Genomic DNA, 21,340 nt, shown 5'->3' with positions numbered 1-21,340 from the left:
TTCGGGTACCGCAGGTCTGCGTGGGCTGAATTTAGAACAGAAAGTGAGGAAGTTAGGCATCATGTCACAGGTAGTGCAACAGTTTGAGAAGATCGATAATTTAAATATCACTGTTTTGCATAACTAATGAATAACTGTAGGATTGTGCACAAAAAGCCTGAAAAACAATAATATAATGTGCAAAAAACCTGAAAGAAATATTTCATGAAATACTGTAGGATTAACCTGAATTTGGTTCACATGTTGTTCAAACAGAATTTACAGTACAAATAACTTGACTGAGTTGGGTATCTGAGTTCCAAAGTTTCTACAAGCGACAAATAGTGCCGAATGGGAAAACTGAATTATTTGTATCAAGGACAGTACTATGAAACCAATAATATCTGTGTCAGGGTTTAATGTGAATATGTTATGATTTATCCCCAAACAAACTGGCTTTAGATTACCATCTAGTAGCATTTTTACAGCAGGCATAATGCAAATACTAACTATTTCCATTCAACTCCCTACTTATATCTAATACTACAACAGTCCACATTCCTAACTGAAGATTATAAGCAGTTGCAGAATACAACAGTTTCAGTAAACTGTTCTTCAGACAGTTTCATTACAATGTCTTCCAGCACAAGCTGATCAGTACTCCATTAAAATAGGAACTAGGAAGTTAGGAATGGCGCGTCTCACCTGGCGTCCCGGCCATGACGACGATGATGTCGAGGGTCTCGTCGCTGTGTGGCAGATCGACGAGCAGTGGGGTAGGCCGCCCCTGCGTACCCGCTCGGACGCACATGACGAGGTTGGAGGCGTCCATGGCGGCATCCAGCCGGCGGGCCAGCTTCTTCCTCAGGTGGAACACGGACCTGCCCCTGAATAGGAATGAGTTCCAGGCGAAGTTGGCGTTGGGCTCGCCGGCGCCGGCCTGCTCGTACTGGATCACCCGCCACGGCAACAGGAAGGCGAGGCTTCTGGGGAAGCGGAGCTGCAGTTGAGCACAAAGAACCATCAAATACGTACGAAGCAGGGTACTCAATTCTTTTATCGGAACACAAATCCCCAATTGTAACGACAAACAAGAACCCAATTCGGGAAGAATCAAGAAGCGCAAATTTGGCGAATGAAATTAACACAATCTGCAATCTCCGCGGTTGAATTCTGACGCAAACTAACGACACCAGAGAACCAAATTCGCCCAATCGATAGTTCCGCTGAAAGCAGTTCGAGAAGTATGAAGAAGCGGGCATGGCGGACTCACCCGAGTCGGAGCTGCAAGGTGAGGCGTGTCCTCCCTAGCGGGGATTTGCTCCACGACCCAATGCATCATCGGGCCGACGCTGTTGAAGGCGTCGACGCTGAGGTACCTCCCGTTGGCGCGGAGGCGGCCGGCGACCGCCTGGCGGAGCAGGATATCGTCCCCCGAGCCGATCCTGACGACCTGCCACCTGATGGCCATCTCCTCCCAGGGCTCGTAGTCGCACTGCTCGACGCGGCGCCCGCTGTGGCCTCGCCGCGCCGGCGCGTCCGTGGCGCCGAGGTAGCGGCCGTAGGCGGCGCTGTGGAGGAGCACGTACTGGTTGTTGCCATCTCCCTGGTAGACGTGCACCGCCCAGGCCGCGTTCATCGACGCGCGGTTCCGGCGGAGGGAGACGTCAAGCCCGTCGTCGTCGGCGTGCAGGTACGTGCCGCGCTCGCGGCTCCGCAGTCGCACGTGGTGGCCGTCCTGGAACTGCTCCATCGCTCGCCGGTGACGCAGGAGAGCAGAGGCGCGCGGTGGGGAAGGAGAGGTGGGTTCTTGGTTTCTTGGTGCTCCAAGGCGGGGTATTTCAAGGTGCTGGTTGGGACGGTTACGTTCGGGCGCCAAGGCGGGGGATTTCAAGGTGCCTGCCGCGTCGCCATGCTCGTCTAGTGGGCTTGCGGGCCCAGCCCACACACTCCTACCAGTAGTATCCACCCTAAGACAAAACACAATACGTCAAAAAAAAAATGTAGAAGCCCACTCACATGATGTGTTTCCTTTAGCCACACCGCGGCGCAAAATCCCTATTGTACGCTCAACGCAACGAGTTAGAGCAACTCTAGCAGACCCCGCAAAAGATCCCGACCCACAAAATAACCGTCAAAATGCGGGTTGGCGCGGAAAATTCCACCCGAACAGATCCCACAAACGCGGCCGGTCCGCAAAAAATTTTGAGGGGCGCGGCAAAATCTCGGCCCCAACCCGCGAATACGCGGTTTCCCCCTCGCCCCTACGGTGCCCTGCATATAAGCGGAAGCGGTTGGTGGGGAGGACATTTCAGCCCGCGCTTTTTCCCACCAACCACCTCCCCTCTCCCCCTCGCCGCCCAAGATTTCGGCGAAAGCAACCAGCGGGAGCACGCCGAAAGGCCGACACACGCACGAGGTTGCGCTTCCCCCTCTTCCTGCGTTGGCGGGCCAGAAAGTTACGGATCTGCGGCCCTTCATCGCAGGCCGCCGGATTTGGCTTTTCCAGCTGCCGGTGGTTGCGCCAAGTGATGGAATGGTCGGGGAGCATATCTCGCAGCTCCGACAAGGTCGCATCGCCACATGCAGGTACGGGTTCGCCCTCCCGCCGCCGTCGACGGTTTGCGGGCATGGATTCATCCGCCCGTCCACCGGGCTCGGCGCTCACGCAGCGGCTCTGTGGCTCGCCGATGCCGCTCATACAGTGCGACGACTGCACACGGACAATGCTACGGCTAACTTCAGGCACGCCGAAGCACCCCGGATGGGTGTTCTTCAAATGCGAAAACGATGGGGTACGTGTTGTTTTCATTCGGCTCATTTTGATAGCTCATTCTTTTGTTCGATTGCGGTAGCTCATGTCGAACATCATCATGTGTGTAGGAAGATGGATGCTCATTTTGGTTTTGGGAAGGTGAATACATTGATTTATTGATATAAAGAAACTTAATAGACGTTCATGCACTCCTTAGTAGAATCGAAGGCAATGATGCGGCTGCATGTGCAACTATAGGGAAAGCAACGTCTACTTCTTTCGAACCAAAGATGATGAAAGAAGAATGCAAAATCAAGAATCCACAGATCAACAACGAATGCATGGAGAAGATATTAGTCCAACTAGTGGGAGCAGTTATGGAAGTTGGAAATCATCTAAAATGCATACTCGCAGTTCTTATTTTCTTTGGTCTTGCTATTCTAACAAAGATTTGGTGATGTCTTATGTATCCAATGTTGTTGAAAAAGCAAATAAATGCATTATGTTGGATCAAATTAAGATGCAAATTTAGGTTTTCTGGGCCGGGAGGAGCTGCGCCAGATCAGACCCCGTAAAACCGACCCGTAAAAGTGGATATTCTACGGGTCGATTATGCGGAGTCTGCATCTGCGGCCATCCGCGCCGGCCCGCAAAGCCGTTTTTTCCGCGAACAACAAACGCGTTTTGCGGGCCAGCCGGATGCGGTGTTTGCTAGAGATGCTCTTACTAACACTAAAGTACAAGAGGCTACTAGATTGGTGTGCGGTCTATGGCATGTTTGGTCATGCCAAGAGCATGGTGTTGGGTTATAACCCCACACCCCCTCCCAACGCTTGTTTTTAAGAAGGAAGAGAAGCCAATTTAAAAACATTCTTGGTTATGTACCACTTCTGGAATTATGCAAGTAATAGACGTTACATATGGTTGAATTAAGTGGTTAATTCTAGAACAATGATGTGCTAAGAGCAGAAGTACAAAGGGGTTCCCGGCCCTAGAACAATAACCTAGCTAACCTGCCGGCAATAAGATTAGTAGTCCCTTGGCGCCGGTGTTGACCCAAAGTTTTGCCTCCTCCTGTATGGCCCGAACCAGACGAGAGACCGAGAGGGCTCCTGGCTGTTGAAGATGAAGTCATTTCGGTGTTTTCAGAGCCACAAGGATGCATGCAACCTTGTATGACACTTGACGAGATAAGGAGCTTCTTCCGACAAGGAGACTCCGGCTCCTGGTTGCAGAGGACGCATGCGTACGTCCTCGGGAGCCTATCATGTTGCAGTGTGCCAAAATACAAAGTTGAAGTGGTTGGAACAACTCCACAATTGTACTAGTGAATCCAGGTTTCTAGTAATGAAAATCGGAGAGGAAGCTCTCTTTAAATAAAAAAAATGCTAGTGAATCATTTTTTTGGACAATAAAAATAGGCCAAATACTAGTGAATCCATGAAATGAGGTAATCACAAAACACACATGAAAAAAACGTAAGATCTACCTTGAGGAGGACCCATGTGGTTTTAAATCATTTTGGGACGTCACAACAATTATCTTGATTTCCAAAGTTGATAACCCAGAGAAAATCACTCAGTTCTGGCCCATCAATTTATGTAATATGATTTACAAGGTAATCTCAAAGATGCTTGCTACGCGCTTGAAGATTTTTCTCCCGGACATCATTACTGAGACACAAAGTGTGTTTGTTCCTGGTCACATTATCACTGACAATGTTAGCGTGGCATATGAATGTCTCCATACAATGAAGAAGAAGAAGAAGGGTAAGACTAGAACATGCGCAGCGAAACTAGATATGCACAAAGCATATGACCGTGTAGAGTAGGTCTTCTTGGAGGCTATGTTGTCTAAGTTGGGTTTTGTTGCAAATTGGCCAACTGGTGATGTCTTGTGTCACCTCAGTTGAGTATAAGGTTTGGTTCAATTTGAATGAGGCATTGCCATTTACACCCACACGGAGACTGATACAGGGGACCCTTTGTCTCCATATCTTTTTCTTCTATGTGCGGAAAGATTATCATCTCTAATTAATCATGAGGAGGAAGCTGGAAAGTTGAACAGGCTCCAGGTGTGCAGAGACTCTCCAAAACTCTCTCATTAATTATTTGTTGATGACTCTCTTATTCTTATGAGAGCATGTATCCAAAATGCAAACACTCTGCGTGGAATCCTAGATTAATATTGTCTAGCCTCGGGTCAAATGGTGAGTGAAGCCAAATGCTCTATTTTTTCAGCCGAAATACAGATGTGGAGGTGAAGGCTGAAGTTTGTCAAATTTTGAATATAATGACTGAATCTCTCTTGGATAAATATTTGGGACTTTCATCTATGATTGGTGTCGACCGGGGTGATTGTGTCAAACATATTATTGAGAGAATCTTGGTGATGGTGAATGGATGGAAGGAGAGAACTCTCTCCTATGGAGGAAAGGAGGCCTTGTTGAAAGTGGTGGCTGAAGCCATTCCAACATATGCGATGAGTGTATTTAAATTTCCAAAGATAGTTTGCAAGGGGGTCACTCATGCAATGTCGCAATATTGACGGGGTGACGAGGATAACCAACGAAGGATGCATTGGTTTGCTTGGTGGAAGATGTGTGTTCTTAAGGAGAGAGGAGGCATGGGTTTTCGAGATATTCATATATAGCTTCAATTTGGCAATGCTGGCCAAACAATATAGGAGATTTATTGATAATTATGGGTCATAGTGGCAGGACCGGTAATTATTAATAATCAAAATGAAGGACATTCCATGATGGCAGCACTGGCAGCTATGCTAGAGTCTGATAACCATGAGATTTATTGATAATTATGGGTCATGGTGTCATGCTGGTACCAATCGTCACACAATACTCTCTTAACCAAAATGAAGGACATTTCATAGTGGTGCGTGCTAGAAGATTGTCGTAGTATTATCTTAGTAGACATTGGGAAGGATACTACTGAGCATTATATTAGAGAGTCAAATTATGTAGCTCATGGGTTAACTAGATGAGACGGACGGATAACCCTTCTATTTGGGATGACGCTCCTTCATACTTTATCGTGAAATTGTTATAGACGATATAACTGTTATTTGATGACTAAAGTATGTCTTCCCTAAAAAAATCATTTGATTTGTTTTCCAGAAAAAAGAAAGGAAAAAAAAAGCGCGTAGTTTTCCCACCGCGCGCGGAGCACCAGCCCAGCCAGCAATGCGTAGCCTACTAGCCCAGGCGGACTGCGGCCATTTGGACTGGGCAACAGAATCCGGTTCCGACTCGATCGTTAATGGCTTGGTTGCACCGCCATATTCACCTCGCAATGCATATGCATATGCATTGCTGCCGCCGCCGAAGAGGAGCTGGAGTCGGAGTAGGCACATCCTTTATAAGGCAGCACGCCCAACCCTTTGCCTACCAACACACTGTCTCTCCTACGTAGCAGCAAGTTGTGCTGCCAAGAACCCACCTGCGATCTGGTGGTGATCGAAGAAGATGGCGAAGCGCAAGTCAATGAGTTCCAAGATGGCTCAGCGGAAGAAGCCGGCGCCCAAGCTGGAGACCTCCTTCTGCTGCCCCTTCTGCAACCACCCCGGCGGCGTGTCCTGCACCATCGACCTCAAGCTCTACGTCGCCACCGCCGTCTGCTACGTCTGCCAGGAGTTCTACCACACCACCGCGCACTACCTCACCGAGCCCGTCGACGTCTACCACGACTGGATCGACGCTTGCGAGATGGCCAACCAAGGCGTCGAACTCCAAGCCCTGGACTACCACAAACAACAGCGGCGAGTCGGCAGCGACGACGACGACGATGCCTGATCGATCGTGTCCGGCTACGCTAAACTTGCCTAGTTTCATGTTCGATTCGTCTTTGTCCCTGGAGCTCTGGCAGTTTAGCTGACATTAGCTGAATGTAAGGCTGTTACCCTGTAGACCTGTTGCTACGCAAGGTGCAAGTGCAAGTGTGCAACTGATGAGTTGTGAACTTCTGATCTTGTCCGATCTAGGCTAGGTGGCTTTCATGGATCGATCGAAACGATCTTGCGTAGTTTTGACATTTGATGATGGTGTCTCTCAAGTTTCAGCTGTTTGGCTGAAAACTGTATTGATTGGAGCATCTAGTCCTGTACCTCTATTGCTGCGCGATATGTAATTGATGAGTTCTGATCATGTGGTTGAGAGAAACTAATGTAATGTGCAGAAACTAGCTAGTATTCAAGACCTGAGTTTTGTTCACCTGCTATTCAAAGATAAATCGAGAACGCCAGGCATGGATCAAGCCATGAACATTTGCATGTTCAGAAATCAGAACTAGATCTCTGTCGAAACACAAATTCATTTTCCGCTGACGCACTGAAACTTGAAAGCGCACATCTAAACTCGAGTGGACTGCAAAACTAACTGCAAGAACCACCGCATCATTGCTGGCATGTAAGAGAAATGCACCCCGAAACGCTAAAGTAGCAGCCACAATAAGAACGCAGTCATTACTGACCGACGTCACTGTATAATTTTTTCATACAGGTTCTGAAGTTTAGAACCACAAGGGCAAAACAGAGAGGTTCCTCCTGTCTGGAGAATGAATCAAGTTCAGCTAGCAGAAACATAAGAGCTGCTGGGTTTTCCTCCTAAACTACCCTATATCTCAGTGCAAAATATTCTGAATTCTCATGTCATCGTGTCCCATGCAGCGACACTTCTGAAGAGGTGGACTGTCGAGCGACCGTCAGGAGTCCTGCTCCTATCTTTCTCTACTCTGCACTGACATCCCGGTACCGCAGTTCGGTGTTGGCTGAATTAGCACAGACAGTGAGGAATTTAGGTATCATGTCGTGTCACTGATAATGCGACCGTTAGAGAACTGTTTTGCAGAATGAACTTAGAAGACAGACAGCCGATGTACAGAACCTGAAAAACTGAATTACTGTAGGATACGAACTGAATTTGGTTCAGTTATTCAAAGCCTTTACAATACGCTAAATCAAACAAAAATCAGGATTGCAGTACGCTAATCAAACAGAAACTTTTTTTTTGCGGTAAATCAAACAGAAACTTGACAGATTTAGGTTTCCAAGTTCTAGAGTATGCTAATCAAGGACAGCAGTATGAAACCAAAAAATTATTTATCAAGGTTTAGTGTGAATATGTGACTAATGTAGACCAATTAGCTTCAGACAAACCTTCTATCATCTGTACAACTAAAGCAAATACCAACTATTTCTATTCAACTCCTTCTACTTATATCTAATACAATAATCCAGACAGCTCCCAAGTTCTAATTGAAGCAGATTAGCAGCAGTTGCAGAATACAACAGTTTCAGTAAACTGTTCTTCAGGCAGGTTCATTACACTGTCGACACCTAAGAGAAATGCAGCTATCAACGCTGAAGTAGTGGCCATTGTCAACGCATTATAGACTAAAGTCACTGCACCATTGCTCAAACAGTTTCAGAGCTTTAGAACCGTGATGGCCAAGCAAATAAGTATCCTACTGTCAGGAGAACAAACCAAGTTTAACTAGCAGGAACAAATGAACTGCTGGGTTTTCCTGAACTGGGTTCTAATGTCGTCGTCTCCGAGGCGGCGACACTTCTGAAGAGGTGGACAGGAAGGCGACTTCTAGGGCTATCTCTCTACTCTGCATCGACATCCGCGTACCGCAGCGCCGCGTGAGCTGAATTAGCAGAAAATTAGTTAAACAGTTAGGCGTCATGTAACACAGGTACTGCAACAAGTTTAAATAAGAAGATTTTAGGAAGCTGATGTACAAAACCTCAAAACAATATATTGTGCTGTGGAACAGAACCTGAATTTTGTCCACGCGTTACTCGAAACAATTACAGTAGGCTAAGAAACAGAAATCGTTATCTTCTCTGTGAAGCTGAACTAGGCAGACTGAACTGATTTGGGTTTTGCTAGTATTAAATTTAAGAGCTGATGAATCATCTGAATCAAAGCACAGTAGCATCAAAACCAATAGTTTCCATATCTGTTAGTGACTTTCAATCAGGAACTTTTGTGATGTCTATGATCCGACAGCAGTTCAGACTATTTCCCAAGTCTTAGCTCCTAACTGAAACAGAGTAGCAAAAGTTTCAGACTACACCGGTTTCAGTAAACTATTTTTCATACTGCAAACTACTATTACGTACTACAAAATATCCGGACAAGTTCAAGACTAGTGCAAATGCTATGAAGAGTTTCCTGCCAAAGGAGAAGAGTAAGAAGTTGAGGATTTGAACCAGGAACTTTTAGTGATGTCTATGATCCGACAGCAGTTCAGACTATTTCCATGTCTTAACTCCTAACTGAAACAGATTAGCAAAAGTTTCAGACTACACCGGTTTCAGTAAACTATTTTCAGACTGCTGTAATTTCAGACAAGTTTCCTGCTAAAGGAAAAGAGTAAGAAGTTGAGGATATGGAGGGGCTCTCACCAGGCGACCCGACGATGACGACGATGATGTGGAGGGTCTGGAGGCTGCGGGGCAGGTCGACGACGAGTGGGGAAATGCGGCCATCACGGGTGGGGAGGCACATGACGAGGTCGGGGGCGTCCACGATTGCGATGCCGTTGTCGGCGAGCCACCTGGCCAGCTCGCTCCTCAGGCGGAACACGGACCTCCCACTGAACGAGAACGAGCCTTCGCTGAGGACGGTCCCGTCGGCGTCCAGCCACACGTACACGATCACCCGCGACGGCGATATGACGGCGGGGAGGGTAAGCTGCAGTTGAGTCGCAAAGAACCATCATCAGATCGAAGAACTCGAGAATGCGATCACGAATGGGAGAAATCAAAGAAACAGAGCCAAGAATCGCTCCCAAGCGAATGAAATTAACAGGATTTGCAATCTTTGCGGTCAAACACGGACGCATGTTAGCAACATCCAAGAACCCAATTCGCGCAAATCCGGGAAGAATCAAGAAGCGGGCATGGGATGGGACTCACCCAAGCCGGGCGTGGAAGGAGAGGCGTGATCTCCCTGGCGGGGATGTCCTCCACGACCCAGTGCATCATCGTGCTGAGGTTGCCGATGTCGTTGACGTCGACGTCGTCGACACTGGCGCCGCTCTTCCAGGGGCGGTACCTCCCGTTGGCGCGGAGGCAGCCGCCGTTGAAGTTGCGGAGGAAGACTTTGTCTCCGGATGCCGTCAGGACGGCCAGCCAGATGATTCCCTGTGCGTCCGCCTCCGGATGGTCGTAGTTGCGCTGCTCGACGCGGCGCCCGCGGTGGCCCTGCGGCGCCGGCTCGTCCGTGGCGGCGAGGTAGCGACCGTAGGCGGCGCTGTGGAGGAGCAGGTGAGGCACAAACGCCTCGGGGGGCTGGTACACGTGCACCGCCCAAGCCGCCTTCATCGACGCCCGGCGGTGCTGGAGGGAGACGCCATGTCCGTCCTGGTCGGCGTGCAGGTACGTGCCGAGCTCGCTGCTGCGCAGCCGCACGTGGTGGCCGTGATGGAACTGCTCCATGGGTCGCGTGTGCTCGATCGACCGCTGCAGAGAAGAGGAGGTTCTTGGTTTCTTGGCGCTCCGGCGACGGGGAGAAGAGGAGGAGCGAAGGCTGTTGGTTGGGACGGTTGCGCTCGGGCGCCAAGCCGGAGTATTTTAAGGTGCCGGCCGGTTCAGCTTTCGGCACTAGGTGGGCTTGCGGGCCAGGGCCTAATGGTTGGGCTACGGAATTCCGTCCAGCGGCTCGTTGTTTTCTCATTTTCTCAACAACAAAAAAATCGTTGTTTTCTCATTTTCAAAAAGAAAAAATTGGTGTTTTCACTCTTTGCCAGCTTATATATAAGCTAAAAAAAGCCCCTAAAAAGCTAAAAAAATCATGAACCATTCTCTTCGTCCAGGTGCCGTGCACAATACGAGTTAAGAAATTCCCTCTCCCTAGGGTTCCAATTCCTCTCGGCGACGACTAGCGCCACCGTAGGGATCTCATCCCCTCTCTCCGGTTTTCCCCTTGTAGATCACGCTCAAACTGCCCGGTCTTGTTTGGTTTTCTGGTATGAGGTGGAGTGCTTAGGGGTCCGGTAGATTAAATCTTTCGGGCTAGGGAACATCATGTATGGAAAGGCTTCGAGCTCGGATGGAGATGCGAGCGATGTTGAGGCCATGATGTAGTGGTTGGGTTCAACGGAATACGATCTTGATGATGTCATCTTCAAATGGAAAGAAGCACTGCCAGCGGAAGTGTCTCATTGGATGGCCATAGCTAAGGTTTACATGGAGAAACCCTACAATCAATTCTAGTTCTTCAAGATCATGTGCGTCACATGGGTTCTTGCTTAAGAGGTGCAAATAATGCCTTTCCATGACAATCTGTATACCATGCAATTCTCCTTAGGTGATTGGGAAAGGGAAAAAGCTTCAATCCACACATAATACTCGACCGCCTAGGGCATGCCTTGGGTGCTTAAGCATTGCCTAGGCACTAAGCGATAGCCAACCGCCTCGCCTACGCCTATCTTTTTTCCAACCTTAATGTGCCGCTAGATCAAACTCAGCTGCCGGCGGCGATTGGACATTGAACGAAATATGCCCTAGAGGCAATAATAAAGTTATTATTTATTTCCTTATTTCATGATAAATGTTTATTATTCATGCTAGAATTGTATTAACCAAAAACATAATACATGTGTGAATACATAGACAAGCATAGTGTCACTACTATGCCTCTACTTGACTAGCTCGTTAATCAAAGATGGTTAAGTTTTCTAACCATAGACATGAGTTGTCATTTGATTAACGGGATCACATCATTAGGAGAATGATGTGATTGACTTGACCCATTCCGTTAGCTTAACACTTGATCGTTTTTGTTTACTGCTATTGCTTTCTTCATGACTTATATATGTTCTTATGACAATGAGATTATGCAACTCCCGAATACCGGAGGAACACTTTATGTGCTACCAAACGTCACAACGTAACTGGGTGATTATAAAGGTGTTCTATAGGTGTCTCCAATGGTACTTGTTGAGTTGGCATAGATTAAGATTAGGATTTTTCACTCCGATTGTCGGAGAGGTATCTCTGGGCCCTCTCGGTAATGCACATCACTATAAGACTTGCAAGCAATGCAACTAATGAGTTAGTTGTGGGATAGTGCATTACAAAATGAGAAAAGAGGCTTGCCGGTAACGAGATTGAACTAGGTATTGGGATACCGACGATCGAATCTCGGGCAAGTAACATACCGGTGACAAAGAGAACAACGTATAGTGTTATGCGGTTTGACCGATAAAGATCTTCGTAGAATATGTAGGAACGAATATGAGCATCCAGGTTCCGCTATTGGTTATTGACCGGAGACATGTCTCGGTCATGTCTACATAGTTCTCGAACCCGTAGGGTCCGCACGCTTTAAGTTCTGTGACGATCGGTTTTATGAGTTTATATATTTTGATGTACCGAAGGTAGTTCGGAGTCCCGGATATGATCACGGACATGATGAGGAGTCTCGAAATGGTCGAGACATGAAGATTGATATATTGGAATCCTACATTTGGACATCGGAAGAGTTCCGGGTAAAATCGGGATTTTACCGGAGTACCCATGATCCTCTCCGGTACTTGGTTTCTATCAACATTCTATAAGCTGGTCTTACTGAGAAACACCCATTCTTCTAAAAGAACCATGTCCAAGTATCTGGGATATTGCTAGTACATAATGGTATCTCCAATATCGTTGTTATATCAATTGGAAGACAAACTTCTTCCAACCTGGTGATATTCCATGTGGCCGAAGTGGCATCAATCAACTCCGCGACCATCTGGGGAGGGTCTATTGTTAGGGCCCCAAAAGGTCGCATCATCTCCTTCCTAGGAATCCAATTATCATTCCAAATGTGGGTGGAACTGCCATTGCCGATGATCAGCCCTAGTTTTAGGATGTCTTGGCCTTCAACTATAGATCTCCAAACCTGGCTTGGATGGTCGCCTAGCTCAGCTGTAAGTATAGATGATTCTGGAAAATATATACTCTTAAGAATCCGAGCACTTAGTGACTCTGGATGTTGTAGGATCCTCCAAGCTTGCTTTGCCAAAAGTGACAAATTGAATAATTCAAAGTCTTTAAATCCCAAGCCTCCCATACTGTTCGGTTGTGTCATCGCCTCCCACGAGACCCAACTAGGTTTGCATTTTCCATGTTTGCTCCCCCACCAGAACTTCCAGATGAGCATGTTTAGATGTTCACATAGCCCTCTAGGCAGCTTGAAGCATGACATAGAGAAAACTGGAACCGCCTGAGCCACTGCCTTAACTAAAACCTCCTTACCTGCTGTGGACATCGTTTTCTCGATCCATCCTTGCACTTTACTCCACAGATAATCCTTCAAGTACTTGAATGCACCATTCTTCGAGGCTCCCACATCAGAGGGCATCCCCAGATATTTTGGACTTAAAGTTTCATTTGGGACTTGCAGCAAAGTCATTATCTCCTGTTTTATACTGCCAAGGCATTTCTTACTGAGGAAAATCGATGATTTATCATAGTTGATCTGTTGGCCCGAAGCCTGACAATATGTGTTCAACAACTGGTTTACCTCATTCGCCCCATCTGCACTAGCCTTAAAAAACAGCAGACTGTCATCAGCAAATAATAAGTGATTAACTGGAGGGGTTACCGGAACCCCCCGGGGGCTAATGGGCCTTGTTGGGTGTAACACCCCGGATGTGATTTACCCAATATGTAATTCAACTCTTGCCGTTTTCGGCCTTAAGTTATTTTATTTTCCCGGGTTCGGGTTTTTGTCTCCGTGTGTTGTTCTCATTGTCATGCATCTCATATCATGTCATCATGTGCATTGCATTTGCATACGTGTTCATCTCATACATTCGAGCATTTTTCCCCGTTGTCCGTTTTGCATTCCGGCGCTTCGTTCTCCTCCGGTGGTCATTTCTACCTTTCTTTCGTGTGTAGGGATGAACCTTTTCCGGATTGGACCGAGACTTGCCAAGCGGCCTTGGTTTACTACCGGTAGACCGCCTGTCAAGTTTCGTACCATTTCGACTTCGTTTGATGCTCCAACGGTTAACCGAGGGACCGAAAAGGCCTCGTGTGTGTTGCAGCCTAACACCCCTCCAAGTTGGCCCAAAACTCACCAAAACCCTCTCCATCATCTAGAGCGTTCGATCACCATCGCGTGGCCGAAAACCGCACCTCATCTGGACTCTCCTAGCTCCTCCTATGCCTATATATAGCCCCTTCCCGAAAATCCCGGATCCACTCCAACCCTAACCCTAGTCCCCGTCCATCCGGCGCGCCGGACACGTCCGGGCCGCACCGGACATCGCCGCTGCCCCAACCGCAGCGCGCCACGTGGCGGGCGCGCCCACTTCACCGCCGCGGGCCCGGGAGCCCATCTCCGGCCCTCCACGCCGCCGTTCCGGGCCGAGGCACCTCGTCGCCCGCGCCGCCCTCTCCTCCATCTCCGGGTGCCCGCGCCGCCCTCTCCTCCATCTCCGGGCGCCCGCGCCGCCCAGCTCCACCGCGACATCGCCGGCGGCCGCAGCATCCCTCGCCGGCCGGAGCCAAGCTCCATCCCCGCCGGCGCTCGAAGCCCCTCGCCGCGGTCGCCGCCTCCGCCGCCCCACGCCGCGGCCACTTCCCTCGTCGTCTCCGGCCAACGCGCCTCCCCGCTTCGGCCGACTTCAACTCCGGCGGCCACCTCTGATTCCGGCGATCTCCTCGGTTCGCGTGCCAGCAGAGCTAGATCTGGATCTCGTTTGGGTTGACTTTTACCCCTGAAACCCTAGTTTATTTACTCATGTTCATCGTGCTATAACTCCTAATCCGTAAATCTGTTTTGGGCATATAGCATATCAAAATGTTCGCCTCAGAGAGCACATCATTTCATTCCATTGCATCATTTTCATTTGAGTTCATCTTGATGCCCGAAATGCTGTTAGAAGAGTGCTACTTGAGATAATTGTCAGATCTGCCGCTCCATTTAGATATTTGTCTTTTTTGCCATTATTAATGTGTGCATGATAAGCCCATGAGCTCTACATGTGTTTTGTTAAGGGTTTTGTCATCTGTCCAGAGGTGCAACCCATGTATTTTTGTGATGTGTGTGGTGACTAGCACAAGCTTGCAAAGTGAGGCATTTGTTAATGCTGATTTCAGGGACTTAGCATTTCCACTAAGCCCTTGAGCTGTTTATCTCATTTGGCCATATGTTCATGTTGTTTCCTAGTGATCCGTGCCTCTTTTGAGGATGATCAGTAAGGATGTTTTGTTAATCTTGTAGTTCTCCATTCATCCATATCTTTGTTTGCAATTATGGAGCACCCTTGCTTGAGTCAATCGAGCTCTACTTTTGTCATTTCGTGAATCTGGGCAGATTGTCTACTTGTTAACGATTTTGCCGATGATGTTGTAGTTGATCCGTGCATGATATGTTATTGTTCTTGCCATGTATAGCTTGCATTTTGTGTATTCTTGATGTTGTAGTGAGTGCATCGAGCTCGTAAACATGCCTACTTGATATCTGTTTTCAGCATGCTCCAGTTTTCACTAAGTCTGAAAACTGATTATGTTTTTGCCATGTTCACATGATTGCAAATGTATTTTCTGATACCTTTTGGCTCAAGGTCACTAAGGGACTTTTGTTAAGCTCTTTGAGTAGCTCCATGCCATGCTTTACTTTGCCATGTTCAGGTCCTGTAGCATATTGTTTTCATGCTCCGAAGAGTGCTATCTGATCTGAAATTCCAGACAAGTGTTAATTTCACCAAGTCTGAAATCTGTTTGTCAAATGCATTTTTGCCATGCTTGTTTGAACCTGCTAGTGGATGAATTGGCCGTAGCTCAGTGCTAGACTTTTGTTAAGATTCTTGAATGCATCCCTGCCATGTACTTTTATGCCATGTTTGAGTGCTGTAGCATGTTCATCTTGTTGCATTTAGATGGCTACTTGCTATAAATCGCAGAACGTGGCCATATTTGAATAGCCTGCCATTTCCAAACCGTAACTCCGATTCCGACGTTCTTTATATTGTTTTCAAGCGATTTCATCTCATCTTTCCAATGGCACACTTGGATTTCCAAGTTGAGGCCAGGTTCATGCATTCCTTGTCACATCTTGCATATGCATCCCGCATCGCATCCCGCATAGCATACCATCCTTGCATCATATTGTTTGAGCTTTGCACGTGGTTGATTGTGTTCCGTTTGCTTGTTTGTCTTGTTTGGGTAGAGCCGGAAGACGAGTTCACTAACGAGGAGCCCGTTGAGTTTGCTTTCGAGGATCCAGTCAACTCTGACAACTTTGCGGGCAAGATGATCATACCCTCGAAATCACTACTATCTTTGCTTTGCTAGATGCTCGCTCTTTTGCTATGCCTATGCTACGATGCCTACCACTTGCTTATCATGCCTCCCAAATTGCCATGTCAAACCTCTAACCCACCATGTCCTAGCAAACCGTTGATTGGCTATGTTACCGCTTTGCTCAGCCCCTCTTATAGCGTTGCTAGTTGCAGGTGAAGATTGGAGACCGTTCCTTGTTGGAACATTTATTTACTTGTTGGGATATCATTATATTGCCATGTTATCTTAATGCATCTATATACTTGGTAAAGGGTGGAAGGCTCGGCCTCTCGCCTAGTGTTTTGTTCCACTCTTGCCGCCTTAGTTTCCGTCATATCGGTGTTATGTTCCCGGATTTTTGCGTTCCTTACGCGGTTGGGTTATAATGGGAACCCCTTGATAGTTCGCCTTGATTAAAGCTTTTCCAGCAATGCCCAACCTTGGTTTTACCATTTGCCACCTAGCCTCTTTTTCCCTTGGGTTTCCGGAGCCCGAGGGTCATCTTGTTTAAACCCCCCCCCCCCGGGCCAGTGCTCCTCTGAGTGTTGGTCCAACCTAGAGCCCCTTGCAGCGCCACCTCGGGGAAACTCGAGGGCTGGTTTTAGTTGTACGGATTGCTTATCCGATTGTGCCTTGAGAACGAGATATGTGCAGCTCCTATCGGGATTTGTCGGCACATTCGGGCGGTGTTGCTGGATTTGTTTTAACCTGTCGAAGTGTCTTGAAGAACCGAGGTATCGAGTCTGATCGGAACGTCTCTGGAGGAGGTCTATTCCTTCGTTGACCGTGAGAGCTTGTCATGGGCTAAGTTGGGACTCCCCTGCAGGGATTTGAACTTTCGAAAGCCGTGCCCGCGGTTATGGGCAGATGAGAATTTGTTAATGTCCGGTTGTAGATAACTTGAACCTTAACTTAATTAAAATGAATCAACCGTGTGAGTTACCGTGATGGTCTCTTCTCGGCGGAGTCCGGGAAGTGAACACGGTGTTGGAGTAATGCTTGCGCAGGTTGTCCTCTAGTTTCTCGTTCACGCTTTGCCTTCTCTTCTCGCTCTCTTTTGCGAACAGGATAGCCACCATACATGCTAGCCGCTTGCTGCAGCTCCACATATTTACCTTGCCTTACCTATAAGCTTAAATAGTCTTGATCGCGAGGGTGCGAGATTGCTGAGTCCCTGTGGCTCACAGATTACTATTACACCAGATGCAGGGCCTGATGATTCCGCTCCAGGTGACGCGCTTGAGCTCAAAGTGGGAGTTCGACGAGGACTCTCAACGATACTATGTTTCTTTTCCTGATGATCAGTAGTGGTGCCCAGTTGGGGTGATCGGGACCGTGTCGCATGTTGGGTTATCTTTTATTTTGGCGCCGTAGTCGGGCCATGAGTGTTTGAATGTGTAATGTTATTTATGTACCTTGATTGACGTGGCGAGTGTAAGCCAACTATGTTATCTCCCCTTTTATTATCTATATTACATGGGATGTTGTGAAGATTTCCTAACTTGCGACATATGCCTTCAATGCGATTATGTCTCTAAGTCGTGCCTCGACACGTGGGAGCTATAGTCGCATCGAGGGCGTTACAAGTTGGTAATCAGAGCCTTCCCCGACCTTAGGAGCCCCCACTGATTGATTGTTTTTAGCAGCCGTTGTTGAGTCTAGAAAAATGTTTTGAGTCATTTAGGAATTATATATCGGAGAGTTTAGGAATTCTTTTTACTTCCCAGTCTCCTCGTCGCTCTGGTAAGGCATCCTGACGTAGAGTTTTGACTCTTCTCTTCTCAAATTTCACAAAAAAAAATTTAGGATCACGCGGGTATCTTGGAATTGTTCCGATGGTTTTATGACGAGAACATTGTCTTGGTGCCTCCTGTCAGGGGTTTTGTGGAAGTGTCCCGGGGAGTTGAGCTCTGAGGTGTTGTCGTCATAATTTTATCGTTGTAGTTCTGGAATACCTGAGTTTAGTACGCCGACATCGAAAATCTCTTTTATGCAGTTCGTTGGTGAGATAACCTCGACGCCACCCAGTACTGGGGCGGGAGTTCGGGAGTATCGCCATAACTTGTATAACAGATGCTTTTCGAAGGTTGAGGTAGATGGTTTCCGAATTCTCGGTTATGTGTTGAAGGATGGATACAGCTGGATGTAGGATTTGCTAGATTTGGGTGAGATATTATGCTTCCCCTGTATCCCCAACACCTGATTGCATAACCGGAAAGGTTCAGGAGTTTCATAGGTGGGAATTCTTGTAGCTCTAGTTCTTCTTCCACGGATATTTGGTTTGAGATTGGGATTTCTTACCGAGTATTCGTTCTTGATCCGTACCTTGTTGATTTATTTCTCTACCTAATTCTAAGTGGCTTCTCAATTTATGGATATGTGACCATTTCAAGAGGAATGCATTCGTTCATTTTGTTCGGATGTGAAGACTTTATGTTTCAATTTTCATTCCGTTGGATTTAGCTTCATTTTATCTGTCAATGTGCTAACAGTGGTCAACCTCTTCAGGATGGCTCCCGCTAAGAGCACCAATCAGAACCAGAATCAAGATCCGCCACCACCCCCACCTCCTCCGGAGACATGGCAAGCTGTGATGGCCGCAACCAATGCAAACACACAGTTGATCATGCAAATTCTTCAAGAGCGCAATCAAGGCAACCAAGGGAACCAAGGAAACAATCAGAATCACTTTGCTAATCTCAACCAATTCCTTGCTAACGGGCCAAAGACTTGCAGCAATTGTGTTGAGGCTACTGATGCTGACGATTGGCTTGTGGATCTATGCAAGCATTTCGAGTGCAGTAACGTCAGGCCTGAGGACTTCGTCAAGTTCGCTTCCTTCCAACTCAAAGATCAAGCTGCAGAATGGTTTCAGCAGTACAAGGACTCCAGAGGTGGACATGTTATTACCTGGGATGAATTCCGTCAAGACTTCAAAGCTCATCATATCCCTCAGAGCGTGGTTGAAAGCAAGCATGAGCAATTCCGCAACCTGAAGCAAGGCTCTTTGTCTGTCTATGACTACAACAAGTTGTTTCAGAAGCTCGCCCGCTTTGCCAAGAAGGACGTCCCTGATGAGAAGAGCATGATATACCAGTTCAGGGGTGGTCTCAGAGAAGAAATTCATCTAGCTCTTGTTCTCTTTGAGCCCTTGAGGTACGATGAGTTCTACAACATGGCATTGAAACAAGAGGCCGCTCAACTGAGGTGTGATGCTTCCAAGAAGCGAGTCAGAGATGTTACTCCGTCTTCCTCTACTCAAGTGGCCAAGCAGCAGAAGTATTGGCTTCCTCCTCCTCCGTTCCGTCAGCCGTATCAGCAGAAGAGCAAAGGTGGCAGTGGATCTTCCCACCCAACCCTGGCTTTCAGAACAAGACTTCGTCTCAAGCTCCAAGATCAAGTGCTCCGTATCACCGTCCGCTTTCAGAGGTCACGTGCAACAAGTGCCAACAGAAGGGTCACTATGCCAACAAATGCTTCAACCAGAGGCACCTTCCTCCTCCTCCTCCTGTCAGATCGGCAAGTACAGCTGTGGTCAAGCATAACCCCAAGTACGCCAAGGTCAATATGGTGAATGCAGCTCAGGCAGAGGACTCATCAGATGTCATCATGGGTAACCTTCCTGTTAACGATATTCCTGCAAGAGTTCTTTTTGACACTGGTGCATCGCATTGTTTCATGTCGAGACCTTTTGCATCTAAGCATGATTTTATTACTCAAGTGTTGTCGAAACCGTTGGCTATTGTCTCTCCGGCCCGTCAAATGACATCTCAAGTATGCGTTCCGGATGTTACGATCACTTTGGGTGACTATAAGTTCTTGTGCTCTCCAAATGTTCTTGGTGACTCGGATATTGATCTTATTCTCGGAATGGATTGGCTTTCTAAGCACAAGGCTCAGCTTGATTGTGCAGCCAGGCAGATTCAATTGACTCATTCGTTTGAGGATGTAATTGTCTTTGCCGCTCGTGATGGTACCATCCGTCTATTTTCTCTCAATGAGAAGGGTGAACTGGATGCTATCTCGCAAATTCCAGTCGTTTGCGAATATCAAGACGTCTTTCCAGAAGAGCTTCCAGGAATGCCTCCGCACCGGCCAGTTGAATTCGTCATCGATCTTGAGCCTGGCACGGAACCTGTGTGCAAGCGTACTTACAATCTCGGACCTGAAGAGTTGAAGGAGCTAAAGAAGCAACTCGATATTCAATAGAGAATGGGTCTCATCCGGCCTAGTTCTTCTCCGTGGGGTTGTGGTGTTCTTTTTGTGAAGAAGAAGGATGGAACGGACCGACTTTGTGTTTATTACAGTCCATTGAACAAGAAGACCATCAAGAACAAATACCCACTTCCCAACATCAATGAGCTGTTCGAACAACTCAAAGGTGCCCAAGTATTCTCCAAGCTTGATCTCCGTATGGGTTATCATCAGATTCGAATTCGTGAGCAAGATATTCCCAAGACGGCTTTCAGGACAAGATATGGTTCATATGAGTACACTGTCATGTCTTTTGGCCTCGTCAACGCTCCTCCGACTTTCTCTCGCATGATGAACTTCATCTTCAATGCCTACACCAATGACTTCGTTTTGGTCTATCTCGACGACATCCTGGTTTTCTCGAAGAACAAGGAAGATCATGCCAAGCACTTGCGTTTGGTACTCGATAAGCTCAGAGAACAGAAGTTCTACGCCAAGTTCTCCAAGTGCGAATTTTGGCTCGATGAGGTTCTTTATCTTGGTCATATCATCTCTGCCAAGGGCATTGCGGTGAATCCTGAGAAGGTGTCTGCAATTGTGAATTGGGAACCTCCTCAAAACGTGAAGCAACTCCGTAGCTTCCTCGGTCTCGCAAGCTACTGCCGAAGATTCGTTGAAAACTTTTCTAAGATCGCGAAGCCTCTCTCAAATCTTCTCCAGAAGCACGTCAAGTACGTTTGGTCTCCGGAGTGTGACATTGCTTTCAACACTTTGAAAGAGAAATTGATCACTGCTCCAGTTCTAACTCCGCCTGATGAATCCAAGCCGTACAAGGTCTTTTGTGATGCCTCTCTCCAAGGTCTTGGTGCAGTATTGATGCAAGAGAAGAAAGTTGTTGCTTATACCTCTCGCCAGTTGAAGCCCAATGAGAAGAACTACCCCACTCATGATCTCGAGTTGGCGGCAGTTGTGCATGCTCTTTTGACTTGGAGACATCTATTATTGGGAAGAAAAGTGGACATTTTCACTGACCACAAGAGTCTCAAGTACATCTTCACTCAGCCTAATCTCAACATCAGGCAAACTCGATGGGTCGAAATGATTCAAGAG

At 47.4% G+C, this 21,340-nt stretch overlaps 2 protein-coding genes across 2 annotated transcripts; both read right to left on the bottom strand.

Annotated features, from left to right (window-relative positions):
• Positions 1 to 1,120: 1,120 nt before the first annotated feature.
• Positions 1,121 to 1,766, bottom strand: LOC125518386. Its single transcript, XM_048683247.1, has 2 exons — positions 1,253 to 1,766; positions 1,121 to 1,162 (listed from the first exon to the last, which is right to left on the bottom strand). Exons 1-2 carry the CDS (start codon positions 1,730 to 1,732, stop codon positions 1,121 to 1,123), a joined length of 522 nt encoding a protein of 173 aa, XP_048539204.1. The 5' UTR covers positions 1,733 to 1,766.
• Positions 1,767 to 8,356: 6,590 nt separating this feature from the next.
• Positions 8,357 to 10,279, bottom strand: LOC125518385. Its single transcript, XM_048683246.1, has 3 exons — positions 9,674 to 10,279; positions 9,161 to 9,449; positions 8,357 to 8,397 (listed from the first exon to the last, which is right to left on the bottom strand). Exons 1-3 carry the CDS (start codon positions 10,193 to 10,195, stop codon positions 8,357 to 8,359), a joined length of 852 nt encoding a protein of 283 aa, XP_048539203.1. The 5' UTR covers positions 10,196 to 10,279.
• Positions 10,280 to 21,340: the final 11,061 nt, after the last annotated feature.

This window comes from Triticum urartu, chromosome 7 (genome assembly GCF_003073215.2).
Source record: "Triticum urartu cultivar G1812 chromosome 7, Tu2.1, whole genome shotgun sequence".
Taxonomy (NCBI): domain Eukaryota; kingdom Viridiplantae; phylum Streptophyta; class Magnoliopsida; order Poales; family Poaceae; genus Triticum; species Triticum urartu.
The sequence above is the reverse complement of the archived record's forward strand: the minus strand, read 5'-3'. Positions and strand labels throughout refer to the sequence as shown.

Bases quoted from the DNA above. Each gene is read 5' to 3' on its own strand.
- LOC125518385 (XM_048683246.1), bottom strand. From the start codon at position 10,195: ATGGAGCAGTTCCATCACGGCCACCACGTGCGGCTGCGCAGCAGCGAG. The intron at 9,450-9,673 runs GTGAGTCCCATC...ACTCAACTGCAG, and splicing joins TCCTTCCACGCCCGGCTTGG to CTTACCCTCCCCGCCGTCAT. The intron at 8,398-9,160 runs GTGAGAGCCCCT...CTGCTAATTCAG, and splicing joins CGTCATCGTCGGGTCGCCTG to CTCACGCGGCGCTGCGGTAC.
- LOC125518386 (XM_048683247.1), bottom strand. From the start codon at position 1,732: ATGGAGCAGTTCCAGGACGGCCACCACGTGCGACTGCGGAGCCGCGAG. The intron at 1,163-1,252 runs GTGAGTCCGCCA...TGGTGTCGTTAG, and splicing joins ACCTTGCAGCTCCGACTCGG to TTTGCGTCAGAATTCAACCG.